General features: G+C 38.6%; 5 protein-coding genes across 5 annotated transcripts; 2 read left to right on the top strand and 3 right to left on the bottom strand.

Moving 5' to 3' along the window:
* The first annotated feature begins 918 nt into the window (after window positions 1-918).
* LOC142972813 (cytochrome P450 6B6-like) lies at window positions 919-3,690 on the top strand. The gene is made up of 2 exons (XM_076114121.1): window positions 919-2,544; window positions 3,401-3,690. Exons 1-2 carry the CDS (start codon window positions 1,092-1,094, stop codon window positions 3,589-3,591), a joined length of 1,644 nt encoding a protein of 547 aa, XP_075970236.1. The 5' UTR covers window positions 919-1,091; the 3' UTR covers window positions 3,592-3,690.
* A 576-nt stretch (window positions 3,691-4,266) lies between these two features.
* LOC142972812 (UPF0728 protein C10orf53 homolog) lies at window positions 4,267-5,447 on the top strand. The gene is made up of 3 exons (XM_076114120.1): window positions 4,267-4,463; window positions 4,644-4,729; window positions 5,130-5,447. The coding sequence occupies exons 1-3, from the start codon at window positions 4,373-4,375 to the stop codon at window positions 5,427-5,429; spliced, it is 477 nt and encodes a 158-aa protein (XP_075970235.1). The 5' UTR covers window positions 4,267-4,372; the 3' UTR covers window positions 5,430-5,447.
* A 75-nt stretch (window positions 5,448-5,522) lies between these two features.
* LOC142972811 (cytochrome P450 6B6-like) lies at window positions 5,523-8,296 on the bottom strand. Its single transcript, XM_076114119.1, has 2 exons — window positions 6,422-8,296; window positions 5,523-5,836 (listed from the first exon to the last, which is right to left on the bottom strand). The coding sequence occupies exons 1-2, from the start codon at window positions 7,782-7,784 to the stop codon at window positions 5,655-5,657; spliced, it is 1,545 nt and encodes a 514-aa protein (XP_075970234.1). The 5' UTR covers window positions 7,785-8,296; the 3' UTR covers window positions 5,523-5,654.
* Window positions 8,297-8,480: 184 nt separating this feature from the next.
* Window positions 8,481-10,672, bottom strand: LOC142972809 (cytochrome P450 6B6-like). The gene is made up of 2 exons (XM_076114118.1): window positions 9,264-10,672; window positions 8,481-8,996 (listed from the first exon to the last, which is right to left on the bottom strand). Exons 1-2 carry the CDS (start codon window positions 10,624-10,626, stop codon window positions 8,815-8,817), a joined length of 1,545 nt encoding a protein of 514 aa, XP_075970233.1. The 5' UTR covers window positions 10,627-10,672; the 3' UTR covers window positions 8,481-8,814.
* Window positions 10,673-14,052: 3,380 nt separating this feature from the next.
* Window positions 14,053-16,213, bottom strand: LOC142972808 (uncharacterized). Its single transcript, XM_076114117.1, has one exon. The coding sequence runs from the start codon at window positions 16,115-16,117 to the stop codon at window positions 14,963-14,965; it is 1,155 nt and encodes a 384-aa protein (XP_075970232.1). The 5' UTR covers window positions 16,118-16,213; the 3' UTR covers window positions 14,053-14,962.
* Between the last annotated feature and the right edge of the window lie 714 nt (window positions 16,214-16,927).

Genomic DNA, 16,927 nt, shown 5'->3' with positions numbered 1-16,927 from the left:
ATACAGAATCACGCTACAGAGCGCCTGTATTAATTAAACTGCTAGTGCCATAGCAGACCAAGTCAGGTGGTGTAGGTTTAGTCTTATCGACTGACCTACTATCACTTTAGATAGCCTGCGGCTATCTGCCGTAACAAAGGTTTAACAATGGTTTGATTGCTAACTTCGGATATCATATAGAAATCCATTTAAACCATTAAAAGTAATCAGTGTAACTTGTTTGTTGTTTATTTGAAACGACCGAGACCGGTTGAATTAAATTCATTCGCTCAAATGTTATAGAAAGCTGTTGACTGTATACGATAGGCTTTGCCCGCAATTTTACTCGAGTTTAATACGAACTCGCGTAGATTTTTATACCTAAGTTATAATTCGTTCAATATTAAGACATGTAGGAATACTGTCATCTAAGCTTGTCTGAAGTTTCGGTACAACTTTGATGCCTGGTAGCTATTATGTGTCTAAAAAGATCTTTGGTTTCGTACTTTCGCGAAGTATAGTAGGTAAGAATAATCAAATTACGGTCGAAAAAGCTTGGAAATGAATGAAATCATGGTAAGAATCGACGGAAATTTTGTGAGAAGTTTCGTTTTTATTGGATTATAGTAGTCCTCATGTTATTTTTCGCCTCTTTATAATATTGAAATAAAAATGTTATCTAACCTTTAATGTTTGTTTGTCGTCTAATAATACTATCTAATGGTATTTATTACTTGATAACGATGGCGTCTTATCAGTATTCTAGATGACTCTTTGTTAAACTGTTTATGTACATTCGTCTGCGTTATCTGCTACTATGCTTTAAAGAACAGAAACATATTGTCCAAGAACAATCGACAGTAAATATTCACAAGTAGTAAAATATCTTAGTAAATTATTGTTGAAATCTCGAAATACGGTAGCCTTCTGTAGGTAACTTAACTTGTTATTTTAAAGAAAAATAATTGACGGAGTTCACATATTATTATGTAAATATACGTTATCTTCATCTTAAAAAAGGTTTTACCCTACGGACTGAGATAATGCAGGATATAAATAAACAATAACATGAGACAAACACAGCAGTAAACCGGACGGACGGCCCAACATAAATGTATGTTGCGACGCGTAGTGCTAAGTTCCAAAGTCCACAGCGCACTCGCATTCAGTTCCGCCACAAGACGCAAAGAGGCAACATGTTTCTTATACTTTTACCACTGTTATTGTTGTTATTGTACCGGTATCTCACCAGGAACCACGATTATTGGCAGAAACGCAATGTGAAACATGAAAAACCAATACCCGTCTTCGGTTCACTCTACCAGAATATAATGGGCAAGAAAAGTATTACAGAAGTAGCAACAGAACTATACAACAAGTATCCCGATGAGAAAGTAGTCGGTCAATACCGCAGCACTATCCCGGAGCTCATCGTTCGAGACTTGGACATAGCGAGGAATATTCTCAACGTGGACTTCGCGTATTTCTACCCGCGAGGACTCGGCAGAAACCCCAAAATGGAACCCTTGTTTCTTAATCTGTTTCACGTCGATGGAGATTCTTGGAAATTGTTGCGGCAACGGTTGACAGCAGCATTTACAACAGCAAAGCTGAAAAAAATGTTCCCGTTAGTTGTTGAGTGTGCAGAGAAACTACAACTAGCCTGTGAGGAGACTGTGAACCGTGGCGGTGAGTGCGATGTGCGAGAACTGATGGCTCGCTTCACTACTGAGTTCATAGCGGCCTGCGGCTTCGGCTTGCAAGCTGACTGCATCGGTAATCAAAACTCACTCTTCAGGGAATTCGGTAAAAGAATATTTAATCGGAATCGGGCATGGAAGAATGCAAAGTTGGTCGTATTTTATGACCTCTTTCCAGATTTTGGAACGTTGCTGCAATATTTATTGGCCGAAGACGATTTGTTAGAGACAACAACACAGATCGTAAAAAGTGTACTTAACGAGAGAAATGATAAACCGTCTGGTCGACACGACTTTATAGATCTTTTAATGGAATTGAGAGATAAAGGTACAATTACGGGAGAATCTGTTGAGCTGAAGAACCCAGATGGAAGCCCAACGCAAGTAGATATGGAGATGGATCTCCAGTGTATGGCAGCACAAGTATTCATTTTCTTTGCAGCAGGATTCGAAACATCATCGTCAGCGACTAGCTACTTGTTACATGAACTAGCTTTTCACCCAGAGGAGCAGGAGAAAATTCAACAAGATATTGATCAAGTGTTGGCCAAATATGATAACAAATTGTGTTACGACGCGATAGCCGAGATGTCGCTACTGAGCATGGCGTTTAAAGAAGCTATGAGGAAGTTCCCATCACTGGGCACGTTACACAGAATATGTGCTAGACGATACACGATACCCGAGCTGGGTATTACGCTAGATCCTGGAGTACGGATCATAATTCCAGTTCAGGCCATACAGAACGATGAGAAGTATTTCGATAACCCGTCACAGTTCAAGCCGGAGAGATTCGCTGATACATCGGTTGAACGAAACAAGTACTGCTATTTGCCCTTCGGTGAAGGACCTAGAATGTGTATTGGTAAGTTGTTGCAACATTTATGTCAAGCAGTTTTTATTACAAATTGTATAAACATCAAGAGTGTAGACTTAAATGTACTTGATCCAGTTAAACACTGAATATTATTACACTTGTGTGTCCACATACCGTGACAACTTTTGTAATTCTTTAACTTCGTATTTATTTTCATCGGTTTAATTCGTTAAAGTAAAAAAACAAAAATATTTTAACCCAAAAACAGGGTTTAATAATTGTTCTTTTCAAGTATGAATAATTGTTTTTATATATCACTTTGTGTCAACGACCTCCATGATATCTACAAATATCGTCACCGTGTTTGTTTACAACAAAAACATTCTAGTAAAGTAATGATAATATTAATTCGGTTATTACTGTCCTACTACTGATCGCGGTCACTAGTAATGAGAGAGGTGATAGACTGCGTGAGCGCAAGTCAGGGGCTTAGACTCTAAAGACTATCAGAAATAAAAAAAAATATTACGACGCGGCGACTTTGCGTTATGTTTTCTGGGTGTGAATTATTTTTATTTAATGACTATTAAATTTTAAAACACTAGGTTTATTAACGACTACATTTATACTACTCATGTATTTACAATTAAACAAGAAAAAAATACTGTAAACATAAGTAAAATTATTGGGCGTCGCGTTGAAGAATTCACATCGCTGTAAATTGGAAACGTGTCTAAAAAGCTGGCCGTATCGCCAAATTGTACGGCAATGCTTTATACATAGGATTAGAAACGGGCCAACCTTATGATCACGAGTAGGGCCGATCAGTCCCGTCACAATTTCCTGAACGATCGTATTTTTTTTTGTTTTCTTTTAACAATAGACTAAGTAATATATTTTACAGGTGCTCGTCTTGGAGAGATGCAGTCTTTAGCTGGCCTGGTAGCACTGCTCCACAAGTTTACTGTTGAACCAGGCAAGGCTACTAAGAGAGAGCTGGAGGTAAACCACCTCAGCAACGTGGTTCAATCGATCCAAGGAGGCATACCACTCAGACTGAAGTTAAGGGAAAAGGACAGTAGAATAGCTGCATAACTTTAACTAAGTTTCAGAACTGATAACTTATTGAAAGTATTGTTTATGGTATTTTAATTGAATTATTTTGCTCATATTTAAATTATATTTGGTTTCCAGTCATAAGACGTGTTTCAATTGATCACTTACCCCCGGTTTCTGAGGTACATTTAGCGTGAGTTTATCTATTCAATGGCGTTTAAACTCATATAAAAAAAAACAGTTTGAATGGATAAACTGCCGCTAAATGTGCCTCAGGAACCGGGGGTTAATAAATATTTTGGTTAGTTACTTTTATGATACCTACACAAGTTTATCAAATCAGCACATGCAGCTGAATACCGGTATTTTACATAGAGCGATTGTCTATCGGACCTCCACATCCCAGTTACACTGTGTTCACGCGTAGTCCTGTCTTACTCTGTGGGATCAAATTTTTCGCATATTAATATTTATGTCGATAAATGTACGACAGTCAAAGATAAATCAAAACTTAATTATTATTAGTAATAAATATCATTGAACAAGTAGTACAAACATATGCAGCAATTGTCTAAACTAGTCAAATTACTTTTCCCGTTACTATGCAATAAAGATAAAAGGAACTTTATTTTAAAAATACACTGCAACTTTTTTAAGTAAAAAAAATAGACAACATAGAGAAAAAAGAATGACTTTGACAAATTAGAATGACAATTTAAAAATACAGGAAATAATTTGCAGGAAACGAGATTCACATAAAATATAATAATAAGCAATTCTATTGGTTACGTACAGCGCATTTTTGTAAACTATTTAGACAATGGCGTTTTTATATGTGAAAATCTACCACGGCCCTTGTGATACATTTTACTCCTTGAAGCATAAACCTCAGAGATTAACAGGTTTACGAGGTAAATATTAGTTAAATACTGTTCGTTAATAATTATTTCATATTTTACACTTTCTAAGTAGCGGCTCTAGAGTAAAATTTATATCTATGGCGCATTTAAAGCGTCCGAATCGAATTTGCATTTTAATTCATTGCACATAAAGTAAGGATATTTATTTTTCTGATTGATCACTTCTTGCAGATCGCTTGCAGAAACAAGGCTTTCGCGTAGACTTAATACCTGTGGATTATGTCAACTATTGTATGATAGAAATGTGTGGCCATGAAGTAAGTCAACAAAATAAGCATCTATAATTCGTGATTTTATGACATCCACTATTATCAGACCATAGTTGTCATTTCGTGATGCGCCTTGGAACTTCTACTAGCAAATCGCTGTTAAATATCTGTTGCCGCTAGTATCTAACAAGGCGCTTCTGTTGTATTTTGCATTACTGTCTTTTTAATACGTAAAGCCCCACAATAGCCCCCTTTACACACACACTCTATCGCACATGAAACAACAATCGCGCGTGTAAGGGGAAAGGAAAGACACGCGCCGCGCTTATCTGTCAAGCCCGCGAAGAAAATCGCGAGCGAAGACCGCGCTGCTTTCCCGCGCGTAATCCTGTACGCTTCTAAGAATGTGCGATGGAGTGCGTGTGTAAAGGCAGCTAATATCCTACAGGTTTTCCGCTGCAATATCGTCAACTTGCAATTCAACACGCATCAGAACAGGGACCCTGTGTGTCAGCGAGCGGTGGAAGCGGTGGTACAATCATCAGCCAAGTTCAAACTAGCAAGAGCTTACTTATGGTTCTGGACTTTAATAGAACACCAAATGTTCAGGCGAGGACCTCATGCTCCGAAAGACTATTGGCCGTCTGACGTTGATACGAAGACCTTAGCCTCTTGCTTAGACTGTGTTGAATGCTGTAACATTCTTGTTAAAAAGAAGGACAAAGATAAACCTAACGAGGCAAAATAAAAGCGGAGAAACGAGAAATGGATGAGAAACAAAAACTAAACAGGTGATAATTTCGAAGACCTAAAACAAAATTGTATGATGTTATAGGTTGATATGTTATATCTCTAGATAAGATCGTTTATTGTTTCTGAATTTGTAAAGGTAACTACATAATATATTTTCAGAACAGTAACAATTTTTAAATTAATTTAACTATCAATAATTTGCTTCTTACACACGATAATTTTAAGACGTTTTGTTCTTCCTTAGCTTCATTTTGAGCGGCAGTCCTCCTTTGACCGACTGCACTGTGTTACTGAGGGGGTTCACTTGCAGTTCACGTTTCGTAGACTCGCTGGGCTCCACGGAGAACTTGTGCAGAAGTGCCGCTAGACCTGCTAGTGACTGCATCTCTCCCAAACGAGCACCTGAAAATATACATTCATTATGTGCCTTAGTTTTGTTTTAGAAATTCCAGAAATGCCTGGTTGAAACATTTTGTGTTTGTAAAAATGAAAGGTATCATAATCGCCTTGATTACATTACAATAATATACCATATGAATCGTCACCAAAATTGTAGGAATATTAGTGGCCATAAATTATGTAGATCAATGATTTCACACGATATTGACGTTGTGGCACTGCAATACAAATTCAGTACAGTATTTGCCCCTCCACGCCTTGTCCCGTAGGTCACAAGTCGTGTCGTATGACCCTGCTCGACGGTGTCACCTGCTTCATCCACCGTGTGACGTGGATATAATTCATTTGTACGTCGGATGACGTTGCCTACCGACGCCGCACTGCACTGTCAACGCATCGTGTGACCTCGCTCTTTGATATTTCCGATCGCCGATTTATGACTAATGGTTGATAATATGAAACCACGTTTGATAAGCTATCTAGATACGACATTTTAAATAATATCGAAGCCTAGAATACTTAGAATAGCAATAAATATTGTGAGTTGTAACATCTCCCTACAATAATGATACAAGTGTTATTACTTACCCATACACATTCTAGGTCCTTCACCGAAGGGCAAATAGCAGTACTTGTTTCGTTCTACCGATGTATCAGCAAATCTCTCCGGCTTGAACTGTGACGGGTTATCGAAATACTTCTCATCGTTCTGTATGGCTTGAACTGGAATTATGATCCGTACTCCAGGATCTAGCGTAATACCCAGCTCAGGTATCGTGTATCGTCTAGCACATACTCTATGTAACGTGCCTACAGATGGAAACTTTCTCGTTGCTTCCTTAAACGCCAAACTGAGGAGCGTCATCTCAGCTATAGAATCATAACACAACTTGTTGTCATATTTGGCCAGCACTTGATCAATATCTTGTTGTACTTTCTCTTGCTCTTCTGGGTGAAAAGCTAATACGTGTAACAAGTAACTAGACGCTGACGATGAGGTTTCGAAACCAGCTGCGAAAAATATCAGAACCTGCGCTGCCATACACTTCAGATCCATGTCTAATTCAACAATTGGTGCACTTCCATCTGAGTTTCTCTTCTCGATTGATTCTCCTTTTATTTTACCTTCCTCTCGTAACTCCATCAACAGATCTATGAAGTCATGGCGACCGGATGGTTTATTGTTTCTCTCGGCGCAGACATTACGTACAATTTCGGATGTGCCATCTATCAAAGTAGACTCGCTCAACAAAGTTTGCCACAATTTTCTGAAATCCGGAAACAGATCATAAAGTGGCACCAGAGCTATATTCTTCCAAGATCTATTGAATATTTTTTTGCCGAAGTTTCGGAATACAGAGTTTTGGTCACTTATGCTGTCAACCTGTAAGCCGAAGCCACAGGCTGCTATGAAGTCAGTGGCAAAACGTGCTATCAGTTCACGGACATCACACTCACCACCTCGGTTCACAGCCTGCTCACCAGCAATTCGGAGTTTCTCCGCGCACTCGACTATTATCGGGAACATTTTTTTCAATTTTGCCGTAGTGAATGCGGCTGTTAGACGTTGCCGCAGTAATTTCCACGGATCACCATCAACATGAAACAGGTTCAAGAACATAGGCTCCTTCTTGACGTCTCTGCCAAGTCCTCGCGGATGGAAATACGCAAAGTCTGTGTTCAAAATATTTCTCACCAGGTCCAAGTCTCGTATGATCAGTTCCGGCGTAGTTCCTCGGTACAGACCGACTACTTTCTCATCGGGATATTTGTTGTATAGCTCCGTTGCTATTTCTGTCATGCTCCGTATTCCCATAACATTTTGAAAAAACGTGCCAAATATTGGTACTGGCTTTTCATGTTTTACGTTACGTTTTCTCCAATAATCATGGTTTTTAGTGAAATAGAGGTAAATTAAAATAACTATAAACGGTATTAATAAAAGCAACATAGTTCCGTGCACTTTGAGCTACAACTGACGTAAAAACGGGCATAAACCAACTATGGTTGGCACGTGCTTACGTTGCACAATATAATAAATAGGTAATCTAATCAAATGAAAATAATTTATTTTCGGATAATAAAATATAGATAACCTAACCTAACCTAACGATTGGTATCTACATATAAAAAAATAACATGTCTGCGCGTTCAGTTGGGATTAGTCCGAGGAAGTAAATGCGAAAAGCTTTCACCCTTGCGACAGCCGCACCCTTCGCGTGTACATCAACTTCGAGCACACTCCACTGTCTAGGACTGCAGCAATATTGTAGATGGCGAGCGTCTTTATACTAGGTTCCTTAAGAACTTTATCTCAGCAGTCCTTGATGGTTTGCAGTCGATGTTTCTTTTTTAGCAAAGTAACAAAATCTTCATCTTTAGACGGCGACTTGATTAGGCACGTGCCTCAAGAAGAAAACAGCAGTAGTGCTCATTGTTTTGCGTTGCAGCGGTCACTTTTGACGTGTATGGCAGGCGTGCATGTTGCTTCTAAATAGCGCACAGCTAAAATTCGCAAATCGCTGCCGACGACAAAACTACTAATTTATCTACTTAAACGTGTGTTGTCGTTGTCACCACCAGAAATTTGTAAGTATCAGAAACTGTGTACCTACATACAAGAAACAAAAAAGAAACAAGAAAGTGGAGCTGCCTATAGTCGCCTTTCAGGCAAGTTGTTAGACAACCATAGACCTAACAATGTAGGACTTACATACGGAAAAACTATTCTTATTATTTTTGTTTCTGAATTATTATTGTGACAAATCAGTTACTGTTCATGCTCTATAAATAAATAAATGAATAATGTGGTCTCGTAGCATGTGGCGTTCTGCGACAGAACGCAACATGCATCCATACATCTCGTCATAAAAGTCAGATACAAGTTCTACTAATTAAATTAAATGCAATTATCAGATTAGCATTAGCCTTTTACTGGTTGTTCATAAGTGGACTTTGTAGAATTCCCTTCTCATTTTATGTTAAGACGTTTTGTTCTTCCTTAGCTTCATTTTGAGCGGCAGTCCTCCTTTGACGGACTGCACTGTGTTACTGAGGGGGTTCACTTGCGGTTCACGTTTCGTAGACTCGCTGGGCTCCACGGAGAACTTGTGCAGAAGTGCCGCTAGACCCGCCAGTGACTGCATCTCTCCCAAACGAGCACCTGGAAATAACCATTCATTTTAATCGTAAATGTTTCATTCCTCTGTCTTACTAAGGATAAATATAAAGACACGTAAATGATCACAAAATTAAAAAAGACAATTCTTTACTCATTTGTGACCACTATCAATCACTACTAAGATAATAATATGGTGAAGGATAGGTACTATATCTGATAAGAATTTCTTATAGTAATATGACAATTTTACATTTATTGTAATTGTCGTCCGACGATAATGATAAAGAAAGGCGTTGTTTTGTTACTTACCCATACACATTCTAGGTCCTTCACCGAAGGGCAAATAGCAGTACTTGTTTCGTTCTACCGATGTATCAGCAAATCTCTCCGGCTTGAACTGTGACGGGTTATCGAAATACTTCTCATCGTTCTGTATGGCTTGAACTGGAATTATGATCCGTACTCCAGGATCTAGCGTAATACCCAGCTCAGGTATCGTGTATCGTCTAGCACATATTCTGTGTAACGTGCCCAGTGATGGGAACTTCCTCATAGCTTCTTTAAACGCCATGCTCAGTAGCGACATCTCGGCTATCGCGTCGTAACACAATTTGTTATCATATTTAGCCAACACTTGATCAATATCTTGCTGAATTTTCTCCTGCTCCTCTGGGTGAAAAGCTAGTTCATGTAACAAGTAGCTAGTCGCTGACGACGAGGTTTCGAAGCCAGCTGCGAAAAAGACTAACACCTGTGCTGCCATACACTGGAGATCCATGTCCAATTCTACATTTATTGCACTTCCATCTGAGTTTCTCTTCTCGATTGATTCTCCCTTTATTTTACCTTCTGCTCCTAACTCCATCAACAGATCTATGAAGTCGTGCCGACCGGATGGCTTATTGTTTCTTTCGGCGCAAACAGTGCGAACAATTTCCGATGTAACGTTTAACATCAAGGGCTCGCCCAACAAAGTCTGCAACAACTTTCTAAAATCCGGGAATAAATCGTAAAGGGGCACTAAAACAATGTTCTTCCAGGTTCTTTTAAATATTTGTCTACCAAAGTTTCTTAAAATGGAGTTTTGGTTACCGATGCTGTCGACCTGTAGGCCGAAGCCGCAGGCTGCTATGAACTCAGTAGTGAAGCGAGCCATCAACTCTCGCACATCGCACTCACCGCCACGCTTCACAGTCTCCTCACCGACGTGTTGCAGTTTCTCCGCGCACTCAACGACTAACGGGAACATTTTTTTCAATTTTGACGTAGTAAAAGCGGCTGTTAGACGTTGTCGCAGTAATTTCCACGGATCACCATCAACATGAAATATATTTAAGAACATAGGCTCTCTCTCCACATCTCTGCCAAGTCCACGAGGATAGAAATACGAAAAGTCTACATTTAAAATATTTCTCACCAGGTCCAAGTCTCGGATGATCAGTTCCGGCGTAGTTCCTCGGTACAGACCGACTACTTTCTCATCGGGATATTTGTTGTATAGCTCCGTTGCTATTTCTGTCATGCTCCGTATTCCCATAACATTTTGAAAAAACGTGCCAAATATTGGTACTGGCTTGTCATGCTTTACGTTACGTTTTCTCCAATAATCGTGGTTTTTAGTGAAATAGAAGTAAGTTAGCAAAATTATAAACGGTACCAGTAAAAGTATCATTATTCCGTGTGCGCCGAGACGTCAAGGCACAAGCCGCAGTGAGAATAGACATTAAACCGGTTATCTCGCTCTCATTCACTTATAAAATTGTTGCAAATCTGATAATTGCACCGAACCGAGCAAATTTTTATCATTTTTTATGACATTGCCGCGATATCACAGGAGCTGTAAGTACGTTGCATAGAAACTACAACGAGTCATCGAAACATGCTACTATCCAAGATATACCTACTGTGATTTATCTAGTTGTAACATTTAAAATACGTTGTTAGTAAAAACGGGTCAATGCTCCATGACTATAATAGGAACGTTTGTCACTAATATTAGGTCTCACATACAAAGGGTATGACAGGTTAATAAAAATTGTACCTACCTACTTATTCTAATAATTAGTTCGCCATATATGTATGTAGGTATAAAAAGGTTGGCGCGTATTTTTTTAAATAAATAAAATTAGTTTTCCAAATAAAATTAAATGAAGGCCGATTTAGTTAAATCGCGAAAATGGAGGTTAGTACTAAGGGTTTGTTAATTACGGTCGGTTCACACCTAACGGAAGATGCGTCGTTGCTTATTTACCTAGTATGGTATTTGCAACAACACATCATCGCGCCGCATTTTATGTCATATATGAACCGACCCTTAATTAGCTTGTTGTTCTAGATAGTTTAGGTACTAGAATACTAAGTCTGGAAACCTCGGCAAACGTTGACATAGTGATAAGATAGATATCTAAATTATCAACACTGAACAAACATTTCAAAATTAAACGCTTAGATGACTTGCCAGTAGCTAAAGTTCTATCTGCTATTTACTTACATATATTACGATACTAGCTGACCCGTGCGGCTCCGCTCGCGTGAATGTCGTGCTGTTGCATTAGTTGCAGCTCACTTAGACCTAGATACTTTCAAGGTTAGATGCCAAATAAAATAATGCACTATAAAATAAAATTTATATCAATTTCCACAAAAATCTAAACAAAATCCATAGAAAATGTTTAAAAAGTACTTTGAAACGTAAAACAGTCACAAAAAGTACTGTCTCCGATGAGGTTCGATCCCTCACCAAAAGGATTAAAAATTAAAAACGAATCTATAAACCAATACGCCACAGCGACGCTTGTAATATAAGCTAAAATTTTCGCTTATATTTTTATGTTACCTGTGAACGATTTTTACTACATATTTGCAATTTTCTAGAAAACTAAGAATTTTTATGAGATAAAAAGTTTCCTATAAGTTGCTCCACTACTTATTCATTAAGATTTAAAATATTGAATAACCAAGTAGGTACCTACTTATACTTTCAAAAGACTGCGGGATTTATGACAACAAAAATATTCGCTCACTCAATATTGTGATAAAAATGTTATTTAAATAAAAAAATATGTCAAAAAAATTATAATATTGAATTAAATCACCTAAAAAAATTAACACAAAATTTAAAAAAAATAATAAATTGTACAAAAATGAAATGTCACTCGTTAGGATTTGAACTTACTCTCTCATGACAAAACAAAAGTTCATCCTTGATATGTAACTACTTCGACCACGATCGCTATTAATATGTCAGATAAAATTATACGTTTATTCCAAAAAGGCGATGCGATTTTTTTTTAAATATTATAAATATCCTAAATGTTAATCAGATAAAAAAAACATACTTAGTACAAAAAGATATCCTTTTTGTACTAAGTATGTTTTTTTGTGAATAACGTTACAATTTTTTTTAATGTAAGGCCATTGACCTAGCTTTAGAATTAAGTATTTAAAATGGAATTATTTGGAACGTGATAACACTTGGGTTACTGGGTCGTTCTCCTGAAAATAAAAAGCAAAACATAGAACTACTTAGATTTTAATTCCAAAATACATATTATCCTACATTGATTAGGGTTGCCATAGATTTGGCTAGGCATTTTTAGGACCGCTTGCCTGACCTTGGCTCTTCTTAAAAATTCAATAGGAAATTTAGAGGGGAAATTAGAGCGATGATGAGTACTATGCAATATGGAAATTTGGAATTGGGGTGGGGGCAAGACTGCCGGACTCTGCTGGAGTGTAGAAGGCGCTGATACAGGAAAATTATCCGTGAAAGTATAAATTTGACGCATATTTCACAACATCACTGTATTACCATACTCAAAGAGTAGGTATATCTTTTGTGTTCAAACCATGTATGGTCACTGAGTTCATACTCAGTTTTAAATGATTCGTATTTAAATTGAAACATTGTTGGTCGACCTTCCGGTATGAGTTTTGTACGACCTTGAATTTTATATCTGAGGTATTTTTCTGAACTAATGATGCCTAAACACATTTTATGCTTAATAATGTATAGGTACTTGCGATGATACGTCCGGAACCGCGTAACCCGTAATTATTTTTTATATATCATCCGTTGTTTATTTTTTAAAACTTACCTATAGACTGTTGCATAGCTATCCAATTTATTTCCTTAATGCAACCAATTAATTTGGTTATGTGTTACGAACTACAACGCCATCTGTTAGTAGCGGCGAACAACGACAACAAACGAAATTATTCGGTTTGCCACCTAGGATATCCCGACCGCACCGGACCCACGTAAACCAGTCAACATTTATGTGTAATAAATCATACAACATTTATGTTTGAAAATCTTATAAATGTATAGCCTGTTTCAAAGGTATTTTTTTTACAATAAAGCAATCAAAATAAATTAATTAGGAAAAACATGCTTTGTTGCGGACTATAACGCCATCTATTAGTTGGTGCGAACAACAGGTATCGATACGGCAGGCGCCGCGAACTATATTGCGAATGTTGTGAAATGGATTCGCAACGCCATCTATGGTATCTCTAGGGAAACGCAGGTTCGAAAGATTTCTACGTATTTTTTTCAATTTTCTAAAAATCTATGAAAAATTATGCGATAAAAAGTATCCTAGAGACTGCTCCACTACTTATTCTATGCATATAGCAAATTTCAGTGCGTTCTATCCGGTAGTTTTTACGTGATAGCGACACATACAGACGGAGGACAGACAGACAGACAGACAGAAAAGAAAATTATAAATTGCAGATTCGGTATCAGTATCCGTTACTAAACATCCCCCATTGGTTTTTTTTTAAATATATTCAATGTACAGAATTGACCTCTCTACAGATTTATTATAAGTATAGATATAGATGATGTTATAATTATACCAAGGGGCGCGGTCGGTAGTGCATGCGACTGCCGCGCAAGAGGTCTCGGGTTCGAATCCTCGGTTGGATCAAAAAGTCTTCTCTGAGATACCTATTCTGTTAAGAATTTTTCACAGATTGCCCGGAATAAGGAAGTTGAGGTACCTAATATTTATGCCTTGCAGAGCACGTAAAGCCGTCAGTCCTGCGCCTGACCCCTCACTGGTCGTGTCGTAAGGAATAGTAAGTGAACCAGTGTATTGTGCACGCTGAGTAGTGTCACACACTACTATAAACTAAGTCCTGCATAAATGGCCAGTTTCAATTAAACTGACCGCCGTAGCCGGTTATCGGCAAGGAGGACATTATTACTATACACTACTACTATACGGGTATTATACTTTTCGTGTCTAAATCCTGCTACTTTCAAGAAATAATAGTCTATTAAAAAAAACATTTAAAGATCGTTCATTTATTTTCATTGTGACATAACTTTACCTTGACAATGACTTTACACGAGTATAATTGTCCGCGGGCAAGGTCGCATGAAGTGCTTATAAAAATAATTTAGTAAACGATTGTAATCTCCAATAATAATAAAAAGGATAAGACATATCTCTCGGATAATTTTTACTGTTTAAGTGCATACTTAACGCTGTACTTTATAAGATAGGATTTATAAAACCTACTGCTGGGCTATAGGTAAGTATATAAAATTAGACTATATAGGGCAAATAAATTATGTAACAGGGTCTATCTTTTCTTTTTTTTCTTTTTCTTACAACTCCCGTGCTTATGACGGCTAGTTACTGCTCTTGTATCGCAGGAACTTTTACAAACATACAAACAACGAACACAGAGTACAACTAGACCCGAAACAACTAGGGTAGTGGCATGGCGACCACCTTAACTACTCCGCCATTAGTTGATAATAGAAATGCAGTTGTTGGCTCAAAAATACATGCGTTACTCTTCCATGTTTAAAACCCTGATGAAAATGAGGGCCTAGGCACGGTCCTGATATCTCGATTATTTATTTTTATTTTATTTATTTATTTATTTATTCCTTTATTTCAGGCAACTGAGGCCCATAGTAATACAATAAACAAAATACAACTTATAAATAGACTAATACATACAAAATATAACTTATTCTAAGTGACACGTTATCCAGGTGTCGCCTGACGCGTGGTGTCGGGTAGCCGTCCTCTGTACCGCCGGAACACAACACCTCTCGGCCAAAATTCTTCCTTCATGAAGGTCGACAGATGCTCAGTCGGCACTCTCACCACAAATGAGTTGAAATTCACATTGTGACAAGACTGCAACTGCTCGACCCTCAGTTTGAAATTGGTTTTCACTTGGACGTACTCTACAATGTTTTCGGCCTTTGTAGAGTAGTGCAGGCGGGACACGTACAACAGCGTCGCAGGCACGGCTGGACGCAGCAGATGGTTCGGTCCGGTCGGTGCAGTACCGCACTGATTGCGACGAGATGACTTCCTCTTTTTCTTCTCCACCTTGATGAAGCCATCCTTTTCGCACGTAGCCTCGTTCTTCTTACCCTGATGCGGATGGACGTCTGATCTCATAGTGATCTTCTTATCCCCTTTCTGTCGCCACTGTGGTGGTTGTCCAGCTGGTTGGTTGGCGGCAACTGCCGCGTAGGCACGTGTCGGTGTTGACGTAGCGGCACGTGTCACTACCTCGACCGATGTTGTTGGGGGGACGGGGCGGGCGGCGGGGCGCGGTGCGACGCAAGCAGTTTCGGCAGCTAGCGACGACTTAGGACTCGCCGCTTCCAAATTGCCGACGGATGCGTTTTGCGCCCCGCGACGTGTGTTGACGTTGGAGGTGTCGGGTGACTTACATGACGAAACAGCGCCACGTAACTGCGCCAACTCCTCACGCAATTCACCGATGGTGTTATTAGACACCTCCAGCATCGACTGCATCTCAGCCAGACTCGACTTTAAGAACGTGATGTCCTTTAACAGCCTGGTAACGTCGACGTGCTCGAATGTGACAGGTGGGAGTTTATGCAGCTCCTTCGCCACAAAGGTCGGCACGTCATCCGGATCCATTACCTTCAGCAAAGCGATGATATCTTGCACGCTCTTCTCTGTCCCATCTCTTCTGCGAGACGGCATCTGGTCCAGCTTGCCAAGGGACTGGTATAACAATCTCTTGCCGCTGCTGATGTCCTCTTCTTTGAAATTGGACTTGCAGATCTGCATCACGCTGACCTCGTCCATAGTGTCAATGGCATTTTGAATAAATGCCAACAACTCGTTAGCTATAAGTTGGGTACTCATAGCCATGATCACGTGCAACGGCTACGGCCGCGCAACACCGAAAGTAAATAATATTCAGAGCCTACTAATGCACGTCCGTATTTGAGCGCGCATCGAACAAGACTGAATTATATTTTTAGGGGTAGGTAAATAATAAGCATCACTGTTTTTTTCATGATGATCTTGCTTTTTTGTTGATAGAATAAATGATGGTCTTCCCTGAAATATTATGTTTAACCAAATCACTTTAACCGTTTTGTCTAAAATACAGAACATACGGATTATAGCATACAACGATAGCTCGATTCTCTACCACTATCGACTAACAACCGGCTAGCTATCGAGAAATGATGTATGAAAATTTGATCAGCGCCTCTAACGGGCATCGTAAGAACTATTTTGGCCGTACATTTTAAATGTCAAACTTTACTTTACCCACTGTAGAGAATCGCGCTTCGGAATATTAGAAAGTAGTAGAACTTTTCAAGTAGAAGGGATAAAAGGAAACAAGTATGATTTCAGATTGTTTGTATTGAAACAAATTACAATGTTCCTCTCTCGTGTTCAGTCACCTAACACTGGCAATTAGACAATTTAAACAATACATATTCCGCCTTAGTTATAACGAGTTCAATGTGCTCAAAGTTTACGAGTCGGTATTGTCATAGACTTGTATCACAGTATAATATATAAGTTTGATAAGTAGTTAGGTAAGCAATATCCAAAAAGCTAGAATCACTTTGACCGTATTTTTTTATGTTCAGCTTTATGGCGAACTTGGCTTTGTGCCGAATACCGATATAACACAGTATTAATAAAATAAGTCAAATAATATTT

This window comes from Anticarsia gemmatalis, chromosome 5, assembly GCF_050436995.1.
Source record: "Anticarsia gemmatalis isolate Benzon Research Colony breed Stoneville strain chromosome 5, ilAntGemm2 primary, whole genome shotgun sequence".
NCBI classification, from domain to species: Eukaryota; Metazoa; Arthropoda; class Insecta; order Lepidoptera; family Erebidae; genus Anticarsia; species Anticarsia gemmatalis.
The sequence above is the reverse complement of the archived record's forward strand: the minus strand, read 5'-3'. Positions and strand labels throughout refer to the sequence as shown.

Bases quoted from the DNA above. Each gene is read 5' to 3' on its own strand.
- LOC142972808 (XM_076114117.1), bottom strand. From the start codon at position 16,117: ATGGCTATGAGTACCCAACTTATAGCTAACGAGTTGTTGGCATTTATT.
- LOC142972812 (XM_076114120.1), top strand. From the start codon at position 4,373: ATGGCGTTTTTATATGTGAAAATCTACCACGGCCCTTGTGATACATTT. The intron at 4,464-4,643 runs GTAAATATTAGT...CACTTCTTGCAG, and splicing joins GAGATTAACAGGTTTACGAG to ATCGCTTGCAGAAACAAGGC. The intron at 4,730-5,129 runs GTAAGTCAACAA...AATATCCTACAG, and splicing joins TAGAAATGTGTGGCCATGAA to GTTTTCCGCTGCAATATCGT.
- LOC142972813 (XM_076114121.1), top strand. From the start codon at position 1,092: ATGTATGTTGCGACGCGTAGTGCTAAGTTCCAAAGTCCACAGCGCACT. The intron at 2,545-3,400 runs GTAAGTTGTTGC...TATATTTTACAG, and splicing joins AGGACCTAGAATGTGTATTG to GTGCTCGTCTTGGAGAGATG.
- LOC142972809 (XM_076114118.1), bottom strand. From the start codon at position 10,626: ATGATACTTTTACTGGTACCGTTTATAATTTTGCTAACTTACTTCTAT. The intron at 8,997-9,263 runs GTAAGTAACAAA...GGTTATTTCCAG, and splicing joins AGGACCTAGAATGTGTATGG to GTGCTCGTTTGGGAGAGATG.
- LOC142972811 (XM_076114119.1), bottom strand. From the start codon at position 7,784: ATGTTGCTTTTATTAATACCGTTTATAGTTATTTTAATTTACCTCTAT. The intron at 5,837-6,421 runs GTAAGTAATAAC...GTATATTTTCAG, and splicing joins AGGACCTAGAATGTGTATGG to GTGCTCGTTTGGGAGAGATG.